The following is a 15,247-nucleotide window of genomic DNA, read 5'->3' as shown; positions in this document are numbered from 1 at the left end:
CATCACTCGGCCCCACCCCTCGTCATTGGATGTGATTGACAGCAGCGCCAGCAAATGGCTGCGCTGCTTTAAATCCATCCGGTCTAGCCAATCAACGGCCAGGAGGCTGAGCGGCGAAGAGGATGTCGGGGCCAAGTGCGGGACTTTCGAGGGGTCAGGTAAGTATAACGGGGGCCGTATAGTTGGAAGTTTTTTCACCTTAATGCATAGAATGCATTAAGGTGATAAAACTTTTACCTTTACAACCCCTATAAGCAATCACATTCAAACTCATGTTAAAAAGGGGTCAGTACACACTTGCCATCATTTAAAGTGCCGATGGTTAAACCTAAATAAAGTTCAGCTGTTCTAGTAGGTCTTTCCTGATGTTTTCCTAGTCGCAGTCTACAGCAAAAGCCATGGTCTGCAGAAACCTTCCAAAGCATTAGAGGGATTCTCATTGTTAAAAGGTATCAGTCAGGAGAACGGCACAAAATAATTTCCAAGGCATTAGATATACCATGGAACACAGTGAAGACAGTCATCATCAAGTGGAGACAATATGGCACAACAGCGACATTACCAAGAACTGGACATCCCTCCAAAATTGATGGAAAGAGGAGAAGAAAACTGGTCAGGGTGGCTGCCAAGAGGCCTACAACATTAAAGGAGCTGCAGGAATATCTGGCAAGTACTGGCTGTAAGGTGGTACATGTGACAACAATCTCCCGTATTCTTCATATGTCTAGACTATGGGGAAGAGTGGCAAGACAGAAGCCTTTTCTAACAAAAGAAAAACAACCGAGCCCCGACTAAATTTTGAAAAATTACAGCTAAAGTTTCCCAAAAGCATGTGGGAAAATGTGTTATGGCCTGATGAAACCAAGGTTGAACTATTTGCCCATAATTCCATAAGATATGTTTGGTGCAAAAACAACACTGCACATCACCAAAAGAACACCATATCCACAGTGAAGCAGGATGGTGGCAGCATCATGCTTTGGGGCGGTTTTTCTTCAGCTGGAACAGGGGCCTTAGCCAAGGTAGAGGGAATTATGAACAGTTCCAAATACCAGTCAATGTTTGCACAAACCCTTCAGGAACGAAGAGGAAGAAGAGGAACTTCATCTTTCAGCATGACAACGACCCAAAGCTTTACCAAAAGAAGATTAAAGTTTTGGAATGAGAAAAAAAAAAAAATTATCCACACTCCGGTCGTTGCTCTTTAAAAAAAAAATCTTCGTTATTATTGACAAGCCACAGTGAACAAACCCATATGAAAACAGTTGACGCGTTTCAGCCTATAAGGCCTAAGGCCGCATACACACGATAATTTTTCGGCATGTAGAAAAAACAACGGTTTTCCAACTTCATCATTAAAACGACGTTGCCCACACACCATCGTTTTTTTAAAAATGCTCTAGCAAAGCGCGGTGACATACAATACGTACAACAACACTATAAAGGGGAAGTTGTAGCTGATTCCGTGTTAGTAAAAAGACAATTTGCGCTTTTCTGTCTGTTACAGCGTGATGAATGTGCTTACTCCATTATGAACGGTAGTTTTACTAGCACGCGTGCTCCCATCTCATAATTTGCTTCTGAGCATGCACAGGGTTTTTAACGTCGTTTTAGCCCACACACGATCATTTTTTACAACCCGAAAAACGACATAGTTTAAAACATCGTTAAAAAATGCAGCATGCTCGAAAAAAAATGTTGTCGTTTTTCAGAAGCCGAAAAATGATGTGAAGCCCACACATGATCATTTTAAATGACATTTTTTTTTAAAACAACGTTTTTTTCATGCCGAAAAATGATCGTGTGTATGCGGCATTAGTCATAACCTCCAAACGTTTTGGAATGGCTCAGCAAGAGCCCAGACCTGAATCTGATTGAAAATCTGTGGGGTGATCTGAAGAGGGCTGTGTACAGGAGATGCCCTCACAATCTGACAGATTTGGAGTGTTTTTGCAAAGAAGAATGGGCAAATATTGCCAAGTGAAGGTGTGCCATGCTGATAAACTCATACCCAAAAAGACAGATGTAATAAAATCAAAAGGTGCTTCAACAAAGTATTAGTTTAAGGGTGTGCACACTTATGCAACAATATTATAAAAAAAAAAATATTTTGACTTCCTTCCACCTAAAAGATTTCAGTTTGTTGTTCAATTGAGTTGTACAGTTTATAGGTCGCATTAAAAGGTGGGAAAAGTTCTCAAAGGATTCATCTTTGTCTCATATTTTTTTACATTACAGAAACCTGACATTTTAACAGGGGTGTGTAGACTTTTTATATCCACTGTATGTATTAATAGGGGCTACAAAAAAAATTGTGTTTTATTGCAAACAAGTGACCAAGGCTCTGGACCATGAATTCTAAAAGTATATTTATTAAGCCTTAGCTAAAACTTACATGAATGTCTTGGTGGCAGCGGCTTGAGGATCAGCTTCTCAGGCGGTTTTCACCCCTGGCTTTCAGCCTCCCATCCAGGTGTGTTGGTCATCGTGATCTCCGCAGCCCCTGCTGTCCAGTGCTTTTTTAGCCATCTGTGGGTTTCCACATTCCATCTTTGCCTTGAACCAGGCTGCTCAATGTGGGCATAATCACATACCACACTGGCTGTCAGGCGTCCTGCCTGAATGCATCCTCCTCTGGCTCACCACACCCAGCCCGCCGTTTCCCCCTGATCCGTGCTGTGACAGTTAGGGGATTCCCCCTCACATCCTCCACTATGTTCATGCAAGTTTTAGCTAATGCTTAATAAATACACTTTTAGAATTCACGATCCAGGGCTTTGGTTTCTTGTTTGCAATTCTCTGTGGATCTTCTCTTGATCTTTTAGATCAAGAGCTGCGAAACATTGTGTTTTCCATTTTTAAGAAACTCCATGACAGTTGCTAATCCTTCTGCAACCTTTAGAGTTGACAGTTGCTCAATCCTCGCAACCTTTTTTGCAGCCACTTCATATGCATGAATAATTCCTTCCAGCAGTCCATTGTGAGCGCTTGAATTAGTTTCTAATGGCACTTTTGTTTTCTGTATGATTTATTGTTACTGGAGCAGAAAATATATACAGTACAATAACATTTATTAAAAGACTATTAAAGAGAAGCTACTAGTTACCATCTGTATCATTTAGAAATATATACAATTCTAGTGGATAAAGTAAATCCTGTAAGACTGAAGTATCCTTACATAATGCAGAGTGTGGAAATAGCACAGGATAATGCAGAGCATGCAACACCCCCGGCTCCTACAATGAGACACGGTAGGCTGAAGCACACTAGTAATGAGCTGCTGAGTCAGCTGCTCCCCACAGCTGGGTACCAGGACCAGGGCTCATACATCTAAGCCAGGCCTCAAACACAGCACTGCACTGAAATGCTGGTTTACAGGCATTCAAAAGGAAATGTCCCAAGATTGCAAATAACCTACAGGCCGTCATCATCACAAGGCTGATCATTTTGGCAAATTTTTAATCGTTGTATATCAAGAAGTCATTTCATTTTTGGAAAAGCATGCAATATCCAGAAAGGATCACCTATCTCCTTCCTCTTCAACATTTCTTCATTGGGACTTCAACTTAACAGATCCATGGTGGGGTCCTTCAAGATCTAAATATACTGTAAATGGTCTGGTAGAGCCAAGGGTGCTTGAAGTGTTAAAATCCAGGGGCTGGGACTTTACGTTGACTAAGTTCCCACAACCTGTTAAATGGTTGCTTAAAAAGGACCATGTCACTACTGCAAAGTTCTTAAACAAGGTCATACCTGTAAAAAGAGTATGAATACTTTTGCTTGCCTGCATTCCACACCACAGAACAGCTCCTTTTTTTTTTTTTAAATATCAATCCCCAAACTGCTGACAAATGGCACTTCCAGAAGCATCTCTGGCTTTTCTTTCACAGGTCCCATTGGTTCCTTCTGCTGACTTCCACACCAATATAGGAGACAGCAGTAGTGGCATGGAGGAAAAAGGGGAAAATTGTGGGGGGATCGAGAGATGGGCGCTTCAAGATTTGTAAGATTCCCAGAGGGATTTCTCATGACCAGAGTGTTGTTTGGCTGTTTAGGCACAGGAGAGGCAAGTATTTACATTCTTCTTTTACAGATAGAACTTTGCTTGGGAAATTTAGTATAGTGACAGGTGTGCTTTATAGCCGAAGTTCAGAGTCAAACATAGTGCATGCATTGTTGTAGAATAATGCCTTGTACACACAATCGGAATTTCCGATGGAAAAAGTCAGGCGGACTTTTTCCATCGGATATTCCGATCGGGTGTAGCCCCATCTGAGTTTTTTCATCGGAGTTTAGATATAGAACATGATCTATTTTTCTCCAATGGAATTCTGAGATTTGGCCGGGCAAAAGCCTGATCGTGTGTACGCGGCATAAGGTTATGTAAGTCATGGGAGGAGAGAAGTATATTTTATTTATAGAACATTACCTCCAGATTTTCACATTCCTGGACGGAGTTTGACGGCAGACCAATCCACTTAATTTCCTTTTTCTCCTTAGAGATAATATTCATGGCCATTAGTACATTAAGTGCATCGTAAACTCTTCTTCGGATATTCTTCTGATCATAAGCCTGAGATGTAAACAAACAATTTCTAATAAGTAACTTATTATTGCTTGGAAAGCTAATTGCACTGCAAATGAGTTATCATTCAATATCGTACTATGAAAGGATTATGAAAGCTCCTGTGACATATCATGGCAGCCATATGAGGTAGAGAGAGTATGTCAGCTGGAAGACAGTACTCAACCCTGCTACGCAGCAAAAGGTACCTTGATAAAAAAACGGTTTCTAATATATTAATAAAAACAGACCTCTTAGCTGCAAATTTAAAAAGTTTTTTTAACCCCCAAACAGATCATGTTTCCTCAAAGCATATTTATCCTGTTTCCTTAAAGCATATTATACAGCACAGTGCTTGTGCTATGTAATTTGGTCCCCTGAAACACTTTCTGTCTGTCTGATCCTGCCTGGCTATACCCTCCCCCTGTAGGCTAACTATGGTATATCATGGCTGCTGAACCCTGACACCATAGTCAGTTTACGTGCCTCCGACATCTGCAGCCCTTCTCTGTCCTCCTCTGCCCAATGCCCCCTCCCTGCCTGCCTGCTCGTGTCAGGCGCCAGCCTCCACCGCTCCTGCTGCTCTCATAATTAATATAAAATGCTCCTATCCCACAGGGACATATACAACAATGAATATACTGAGAACAAATTTACCTTGAGTTTACACCCTCCTACTTCAATCTACAGCAACATTCACAGAGATTGAGACCCATCATGTGTGTGTGTACCAATTCAAGAAAATACACGCAATACAAATTTCCCTAACACTAGTCTTAATTTTGCCTTTCCCACCTCCACTGTCCTTTGCTAATTATAAACCGATGAGCGCTGACATTTTTCTCCTTTTGCTGGAGGCCAAGCACACAATGGTCCTCATCCAAATAAGCTATCAGGGATTTTCTTTCATAAAGTTTTTTTCATTGTACTATTGTATGACCAAGAACAACTATCCTGTTGGCTTCAGAATGGAAGATGACCTGCTATATGTGCTGAAAATGACTATACATTGTGAGTTTTGTACTGATAAATTAGAATTTGAAGTCACAGTCAAAATACAAATGTATCATAACATTAATTGTCAATGCTTGTTAGGCATACAATAAGGGCAGATAAACAGCAAGATGATACAAATTCCACTCACCGAATCAGTGGGCAGGTGACCTGTGGTGTTGGTAAATTCAGCCACCAACTCATCAGCCACCTCATTGTACGACGTAGTGCCTTTGTTCTGAACCTTTTCACAAACCTTCATAGAGAAATGCCGAAGACCCTTTCCACTCTTCTCTCCTCTTTTGCTCCTCTTGCTTTAGTTTGTAAAATGAAAATGACATACTTTAGTCTTACAAATGAACATTATGGTTGAACATTGTTATTACAGAATAAAAAAAAAAAAAAAAATTCAGGGGTGTTACATAAAAAATTATGTAAAAACTGGAAGGATGACCAAGTGTATAAACTATTTCACACTCCTTACAACCTTGGATCATCTTCGAATACTCACAAAATGAGAAAGTAAAACACCAATACATTGCATTTTCGTGATATCTTTTGGACCACCTCTTCTTCTAAATCTAAACAACTGGGTAGTATGACTGTTTCGAGGTATGGAGGTCTGACCCACAGACATCAGATCGCTGCACCTTTGCAACCTATCCTAACCTACATACAGAATTGATTCCATATATTATGACACAACAGGCCTTGATGGCTGTACATGTGGTGGAGGGGCAAATATAGATGACATATCAAGACATATGTTCAGTTACTCTGAATTTTCTTTGTTCCATTTATCATGTGGCATGCTTGACTCAACAGTGTATGGCATGCATACACTTCTTCAATCCAGGGGATTAGAGCCCATTCACACGGGCGGCACGACTTTGGGGGCACAACGGCAAGGCGACCTGAAGACGACTTCAGAGGCGCACCCAAAGTCGTACAAGAACCTTGCGTCGTTCCTATTAGAACGGTTCTATTGAACAGAGTGGGACGTGAATTTTCAGGCGGCTGTCGCCCCTGACGAGTGTGAATGGGCTCTTAGGAGCCCTGCATTGTGGTAGTTTATGCATGACTGGTAGCTACACTCCATTTAGCCTTTGTTGTCTACACAGTAAGCTCCATATATCAGCAGATCATCTATTCTACAGCAACCAGCAAGATTTGGGATAAGAGTGTGGGGTTAGAAGGGCAAAACAAATCAAACAATTGTGCAAAGGGAGGAATAAATTAACTATAACTTTGAAAATATATATATTTTTTTAACTCTATCAAGCAGGAAATGTTATAAAGCTGAAATGGACAAAATGTGAACCAACTGGGTTGGAAATGCCAAGATGAAACCCCAATGATGTGTCCATAACTGACAGTGCTATATATAGTGGGGTTGGCAACCTATTTACAATAATTAGACAACCACTGTAGACCATAGATCAGCCCCAATTGCTGCACCATCAGAAATACCGGTGGTTTTACACTACAACTGGTGGTTTCAATAAAAGGAAGAGGTTAGGCAGTTTCATTATGTAACAACGTCTGCAGCTGCGGGGAGGCATACGCTGGGACTGGGAGGAAGCCCTGCCCTTGAACCCCAGGCTGACCTCTAAAGCATCATGGAGGTGTGTGGGCTGTGGGCAGGCCAGGTCTTGTTAATGACAACCTATTGAGCCGTCAATTACAACTGCAGCTGCCGATAGCAGCACTATATTTGTAGGGAACAGGGGCCCACCATGGGATCCTGTGGGCCTGCACACATTCCATGTGACAATGCCATGGTTGCCACTGAAAATAGCATCCTGGCACCCAAGCCTTAGGTTGCCTATCCCTGGTATATACAAAGTGGGCATATAAAGATTTCTGTCAACAATTTATTCCCATGTATAACCCAGCTTGGAAATGAACAGAAGTGTCACTGTTCAGTACAAAATCTTGGAAATGTTACAAAAGTGTTTTTTATTTCCAGTTATTTTACGCTGCTGTGGATCCTTTATTTCTTTTTATAGGCAGCACATATGTAAAGAAGGTCTACAACAGTGTTTTATGCATAATGTAATGAACAGGCTATACAAATATTGTGCTTGGCATGTAATAATTCCCTTTTTTTTTTTGATAAAATGGAAAAATCCGGTCATGGAAACAGTAGCTGAAGTCCTGGGTGTCCTTCCCAGAATGTACAGCAAGATGCTAAGTACAACTATATTCTGCAGTGTCTGGAAGAAAAGGTGCTGCAGATGATAGAAACGCTTCCTGACAAGTGGTTGCCACAGTGGCCAGGCACTCTGCGAAAGCATCCAGAGGGATTAGTTCCAGATTCCTTGTTAGGAACAGCAGCAGGAAGTGAAAAGAACTGGAAGAGTCAGAACTCTGCCAGGGACCAACTAGTCTGAACTGCTCAGCATTTACTGCTTTCACATAGAGGGCTTTATAGCATCTGCTTACTTCCATTGTACACTAAATTGTATGATGTGTGCTCAATATTCGCTCTGCATACACTAAACTTCCATAGAACGTTATATTCTGCTAGAAACACTATAATAAGGGGTTAAGTAACAAATAAAACTAACAAACTGAGGACATCTCTATACGTGACTGCTTTTGATTTACCGAGAACCACAGTTACATAATTTCTAAAAATACTTACACATAGGCTTTATCAGCAGTTGAACGCTCTGAGGCCTCAGACTATCCAAAATTTGTAACGCGTGCAACAAAGAAGCGAGCTGCCGCCAGTTTGATAAAACATGTGTTAAAGGGAAAGCGTTGTGAGAGAATAATGGAGGTTGCCATTGGCAACTCCTCTAGGTTCCTGGTTGTCATGCTCATGCTTTAGCTTTATTGCTATCAAAGTCACCGACCCAGAACAAGTACAGAGACAAGGAATTCTGAATTTAGGTAATTGTTGGACATAAATCATATGGTTTTCTATAGATTAGAACAGGGTCAGCCACCTTTTCCCGTTAAGTTTTAATTTACAAGCATTAGACATCCGGTATGCCAGTGAACAACAGTGCATTTTAACCATATTGTTTATTTTTGCACTCATAGTTATACTGCTAATGGCAAGTTAGATTTATAAATGATTATGTTAACAAGTGAACACACAAAACATTTCATATTAACCATTAATGTGCACAGTAAGATCCCATTCACACCTATGTGACTTTGGACATCAAAGTTACATGACAAGTCGTAGCACCATGTTTTCCAATAATAAAGATTCAACGTTAACCCTCAAAAGTTGCATGCCTGAATGTTTTACATGCAACCATGGTGCAACAGTGGGTCCGACTTTGCAGAGGGACAACAAGTCACATTCAAGTCGCATCAAAGCTGCACTCCAAAGTCAAGCTACTTTGGAGTCATACAAGTGTGAATGGAGCCTTAAAGGAGTTGTAAAGTCAGAAGGTTTTTTATCTTCATGCATTCTATACATAAAGATAAAAACCCTTCTGTGTGCAGCAGCCTTCCTAATACTTACCCCATCTCTGTCCAGCGATGTCCATGAGTGTTTTGGCTGTTCAAGACTCTCCTTCCTGATTAGCTGAGACATAGCAGCTGCGCCATTGGCTCCCGTTGCTGTCAAAGTCAGTCAGCCAATCAGGAGAGAGGGGGGTGGGCTAGGCCGTAGCGCCCTTTTTGAATGGAGACGGGGAGCTGCGATTCGGCTCAGGTGCCCCCATAGCAAGCTGCTTGCTGTGGGGGAACTCAACAGGAGGGAGGAGCCAGGAGCACCGAAGAAGGAACCGAGAGGAGGGGAATCTGGGCTGCTCTGTGCAAATCTACTGCATAGAGGAGGCAAGTATAAAATGCATGTTATTTTTATTGAAAAAAAAAAAACTAGACTTTAGTATCACTTTAAGCCGGCCATCAACGGTGAACATTTCTTTACTGCAACCACGGCTATACCAGTCGCTAGCGATAATCGCATGTATGATCCGGCAGGCTGGTTGTACCCAAGTTAATCGATTAATCAACATGGTACATTCAGTCTGTCCATACATGGTTCAAATTTCAGACGGTTGGGATTTGAACCATCCATGGCCAGCTTTGAACTTTAGACAATGAGATTCCCATCCCTATCTTTCATGGCTTAGTTGTGCTACACCTGGCCTACAGGATGTTAATTTTAACTGCACGCACACTTCTGAATTAAATCTTGTAATGCATCTTTGAGATGGACTAACACACTGGGGGTTATTTACTAAAGGCAAATTTACTTTTCACTGCAAGTGCACTTGGAAGTAAAGTCGCTGTAGATCCGAGGGGGGCATACAAGGAAAATAAAAAACAGCATTTTAGCTTGCACATGATTGGATGATAAAATCAGCAGAGCTTCCCCTCATTTCAGATCTACCCCTTATATTTAGAGCAACTGCACTTCCAAATGTACTTTCAAGTGCACTTGTAGTGCAAAGTGGATTTGCCTTTCGTAAATAACCCCCAGTTTGAACATGTAAATGATTTCAAAGCGTAGAGATTAGTGCAAAGGTCACTTTTTTCAAGCATAAGAACTAGACACTATTTAACAAACATTACTACATTTATGAGTTAATGAGTAATATCAAATCATTTTGTATACACAAGACTATCGATCTTCTCGGTACCACTGTAAATGGCCCTGCATGCCCACCTATACAGTAGGTTGCTGACCCTTTGATTAGACAAATCTTGATTAGACAAACCCCCAACATCCTAAAATCTCAAACTTTGCTAAACCATCTCTCCAGACAGCTCCAACCCTCTTCATGTACTCAACTGGACCTCTAATACCACTCTTAGCAGATAAAAACTCTCAACACTCACCCTTCAGAGAAGTCAGCCTCTATGAACTCCCGGGAACGCTTCCTGTCCCTACAAAATAAAAAAAAAACACAATGATGTTATTTTGCAAAACTACACATTTGGCAAATTTGTCAAATGCTAAAATTACAACTAGTGAAATGTAGGGATGTAGAGCAATAGGAGCAGACAAGGCTCAGCCATCAGGTAGTGAATTAGGGGGAAAAGATACAGAATGAGTGCGAGGGATCACCCATCAATATTTTGTTTTCTGTGTTAAACGGCTCCAAGTAGCATTACACATAAAAATACTTTAAAAGTAGGCAATTCTCCAGATTAGTCATTCATGTGAGCATCTGCCTATTCCTATTGATGTGAATGATTTTGAAAACCAACTTTGTGAAGATCCCCACACATTTACTTCCTTGAATTCTGTGACACACAGTCACCATCTCCTGTGAGTAGGCACTGCTGTGTCACATTTCACAGAGCCTGCCTTCGGAACTACAGAGGTGTAAAAGGAGGCGTTTCAGGTGGCACAGTCAGTACAGGAAGTACTACTTGCATGCAGCAAGATTCCATGGAATATGTAGTTCTTTGAAATTGAAAGTAAACCAAGAAATGAGTCGAGGAGAGGCTCGAGACAAAGCTGGAAGTCTATCAGCTGAACAGTGACTGTGTGCCATCAGATGCAGCCATTGCTCAGGTATTAAAGTAGCCTCAGATGCTTGAATTTGAAAGGCAGCAGCAGAAAATATATTTGATTTTTCTCATTCAGCCCATGGGCTGAAGAGAAATCTGTGTGTGTAAAGCTAGCCTTAACCCCCTAGAGTCTTTGGGAAGCTGATTACTTTATACATTTAAAAGTGTAGCTGTGCTTAGAAAGTTTCCTTATAGCCGGTTAAACAACACAGTGCTTGTGCAGTCTAATCTGTCCCTTTCAATGCTGTCAAAAACCTGGTTGATCCTGCCTGTTCCCATGTCCCCCTTAGTGTGCTGACCACAGTAATCATGGCTGCTCATCCATGATCAGTTATAATGCCGCTGCTCTCCTTTCTCCCCCCTTTCCCCTGCCTGTCAGCTCCTGTGTGTGAGCCGATCTCTTTCCCTACCCCCCAGCCACTATTAGTGGCTGGCAGAAAAGTTAAAGACTACTGCCAGCCCCTCTGTTGTACAAAGCCATACTACACTGTGCACGTTTGTATAAAATTATGCCTCTAAATACCTTATTTCAGTTTGTTTCTGGCCGGTCACATGACCGGTAAAAGAATCATCCCACAATCTTTTATCCATGGTTTGTTCAGCATACATCTATTTATAATGATACATTGCAATCTATCTATAGCCCCGTTTAAATACCATTCACTGCTGAATATTCAAAAGAATGCACTACCATAGGTAGGTTAGAGGTACTTCCACATGATTGAGCCATGGAAGAACATAAAATAATGACCGGATACAACCAATGGTTTATTTGGTCTTCCCACGTAAGAAAAAGAGAAGTAATACACAAAGAACACATGATTACGCATGTGTGCGCTATGTCAAGAGTCTAAACCCTCCAAATACAGAACCACATTAGGAACTAAACATGCATCCAATAGATATGAATTACCCGGGGATCCAGCTAGTTGTGTCTGTGATGTGGCTCTGAGTGACCATGGCTGAGGTAGCCGTAGAGAACTGTCTCCCTATGAGAAGATCTGCTCCGGCGTTCAGTCTCTGAGGAGTGCTTATAATCTAGAAAGAGAAGAAAAAAACATTTACAGTATTTATTCCAGCATGGTATTCATTTTATCTTATCTCAAATTTCCCCAGAATGAGTCCATCTGATTCTTCAAAAGCTGCAGAGGTGGTTGTCACATCTTTAAAGAGGAAAAGGTTTTGGACTTTAAATGAATCACGTGACACGTAGCTTGTAAAGTGGTCAAATGCATGACGACGACATTTATTCTTTCATATACAGATATCATGATGACAAATCATCATTAATATATATATATATATATATATATATATATATATATATATATATATATATATATATATATGTGTGTGTGTATATAAAATACACACATTATACATACACACGCACACAGATGTCATGAATAACACATTGCAGTATAAAGTATAATTGTTGTGGGCTGGCTTGTAATCCAAATCATAAAATATATAATAAAATCATTAATGATTGCAGAAAGTTTAAAATAATCTAAGCTTTAAACGCATTATTAAAATGCACATAAAAAAGCTTGACGCTTGCGTATCATATCATTGTAGGGTCACCAGCAGCATAGACACAGTGGTTTAATTATAGGAAGGAAGCATTTGACAGTTTTTATATTACATTACAAGCCCACAGTAAATGTATTCTTGAAGAGTTGTCAATCGACAATTTTGAACTCTAGCCTAAATTTGTTTTTCAGCTTTAGAAATTATGAAGATTTAAAAAAAGGTCAGGTTTTTGTCTAGCGCCAGAGTCCCTATTAGGGAGGTTTTGATTACTATCACCAGAACAGAAAGTATAGAAAATCTAATATCGGAAAGTTGTCACCCAAACAGCAAGAAAGGACACAAGACCAATGACAACAATGAAAGGTCAGATTTATTTTGGGGAGGTTTCCTCATGTTCATGGGTCTATGGTTCTGTTGCATTGCATCTCTGGACATGAAGTAGAGCTGCATGATTACGGTAATCGTTAAAAAATTGTGATCTCGATTCAACCCCCCTCCCTATCTTAGGGAGGGGGAGCCCCCCTTCCCAAAGCACACCCCCCCTATGTTAAGGGGAAGGGGTCTGGTATGGTCTAGGGAGAGGGGCACTAGCTCGTCTCCCCCTGTCCTGGCCTGCCAGGCTGCATGCTCGGCGGGACCCCACACAAGTTAAAAAAAATATTGGCATGAGGGTTCCCCTCAAAATCCATACCAGACCTAAGGGTTCCCATAGAGGGCAATGAGACTGGAATTTTCATCTGAATTGCACCGTTGTGCTCAGAAAATGCACAGGACTCTTTAAATTTGCAGAGAATTCGCACTGCCACTGCGCCGAATATATGTGAACTCCATAGAAAGCCGGTATGGTTCACATAGCATGCGAATCGAATGCAGTTCAAAACACATCCAATTTGCATATATATGAACTCAATAACAAGGCCGGTTTGGTTCACATATCATGCAAATCGAATGCAGTTTAAAACACATCCAATTTGCATATATGTGAACGAAGGATAATACAAAGTTTTCTATGCAAGGAAGGTAATCATGCTCATTATTATATAATAAACACCCTTTCTAGCTCAAACTGGGAACATGTAGTAGAGATAGAATGGATTTGCTCCTATAGACATACATTGATTGTGATTCGATAGAGCTGGATCAGGCCACGATTCTCCTAAGGGGGACCATACTTGCTTTGATAAATGATCGATTTCTTTTCCGATCCATGCCTCCTGCTTAAAATAATCATTCTATAGTGTACAACCTATTCAATCGATATAACAACACATGGAATTGGATTTCGAATGACAGTTGGAAGGTATCATCGCAAGTGTCAGATCATGGCACCTCTGTTTTCCCCATGCAATCACATAATCGGACCAAAGCCTCTCAGTGTTACCAATCGATGCAAAGTGATTGAAATTTTTACACACCGGGCAATTGACCACATTCAATCTAAGTCAAGTCTAAAGTTGATTGGAACGGAAGCCATGTCTATTCAATTGTTTACCGATTTAATTCAATCGCAAATCGATTAGATAGTAAGCAGAATCAAAAACCGTGGCAGATCATTCTCAAAGAACAGCCAATCAGTAGAGTTGTCTTTCTCTAACTGACCGCCATTGTTCACCTTGAGAATTGGTCAGCACATTGAATCTATGCAATCTCTATGCCCACTACAAAAACAGGATATTGACCTCTATCAATGTCCATGTTCCTAAACAGATCATCTGACAAAAAGAGGGTTTAGTGGTCCAATCACTCCTGCACTTCCAAGTATCATCTCTCGCTATGCCTGAGTATTGTGCAGCCAGTGTGACCACCCCAATGCTTCAGGCTGTCTGAACCCAAGACTGACCAGAGAAAAGAAAGTATTACAGCAGGCTACTCATGGTACATAAAACCAAAAAAAAGCAGCTACAAAGATTCTTGTCTAATCTGATGTTTATATCTCTACCTATTAAAGCCTTTCTAAAATGTGCCATTTGTGGCTCTGGCTGATTTTTCTATGCACTGCAGCTATGGATGGGTTAATCTTGGCAAGCCAGAAGCCCGCAGTAGGTGCATAGGAAAAAAAAGACTAATGATTGTCACATGGGAGATCCAAACACCGGTCCAATCCCTTCCCATCCAGTCACAGGCCCCCCAGAACACACGTCACTGCTGTTCTTGGCTGACCTCAAGTCCACCTCTCGGCTTTGATCTCCACCGGAAGCTAAGCTGGGACCCCAGGCTGCGACCCTGCACTAGATGCTTTACTGCAGGTTTCAGAGACCTACAGAGAAAGACAGGCGTGACAATCATTCATACATCCTCTCCGGCTGCACAAACATTTAAAGCCAAAGCCTGCACTGCTGAAACCTTTGGGTACTATGGTGTTTTCATTCATGGGGGTAGGAGGAGACTAGCTAAATGATAACACTATAGGTTGGATGGTTGTCACAGAATGTATAGAAGGTCAGAGGTACATGGTGGAATTCTGCCGTCATGTGAAATATGAGCGTTGCCTGTCCTCAATGTACATAGAGATACGGTTACAGACAAAACACAGTAAGCAGAATTACATGTTTTTGGTATTGCAGAATGTAGTATGTTAGATGGATTACTTTGCAGCAAGTCAATCTTCTTCCACCCAATAATGCCAAAACAGAAGCCTGGCAATTGTAATATTAAGGGTTAGGGTTGCCA

At 41.1% G+C, this 15,247-nt stretch overlaps 1 protein-coding gene across 8 annotated transcripts in view; it reads right to left on the bottom strand.

Moving 5' to 3' along the window:
- Positions 1 to 15,247, bottom strand: part of TFDP2 (transcription factor Dp-2) — a 110,095-nt gene that overhangs the window by 19,161 nt on the left and 75,687 nt on the right. For all 8 annotated transcript variants that reach the window (XM_040348792.1, XM_040348789.1, XM_040348791.1 and 5 more), the window contains 4 exons: positions 11,958 to 12,082; positions 10,367 to 10,414; positions 5,709 to 5,871; positions 4,430 to 4,573 (listed from right to left, as the gene is read on the bottom strand). In XM_040348792.1, the coding sequence (XP_040204726.1) occupies positions 4,430 to 4,573; positions 5,709 to 5,871; positions 10,367 to 10,414; positions 11,958 to 12,082 (480 nt within the window). The remainder of the gene's footprint in view (positions 1 to 4,429; positions 4,574 to 5,708; positions 5,872 to 10,366; positions 10,415 to 11,957; positions 12,083 to 15,247) is intronic.

This window comes from Rana temporaria, chromosome 4 (assembly GCF_905171775.1).
Source record: "Rana temporaria chromosome 4, aRanTem1.1, whole genome shotgun sequence".
Classification (NCBI taxonomy): Eukaryota; Metazoa; Chordata; class Amphibia; order Anura; family Ranidae; genus Rana; species Rana temporaria.
The sequence above is the reverse complement of the archived record's forward strand: the minus strand, read 5'-3'. Positions and strand labels throughout refer to the sequence as shown.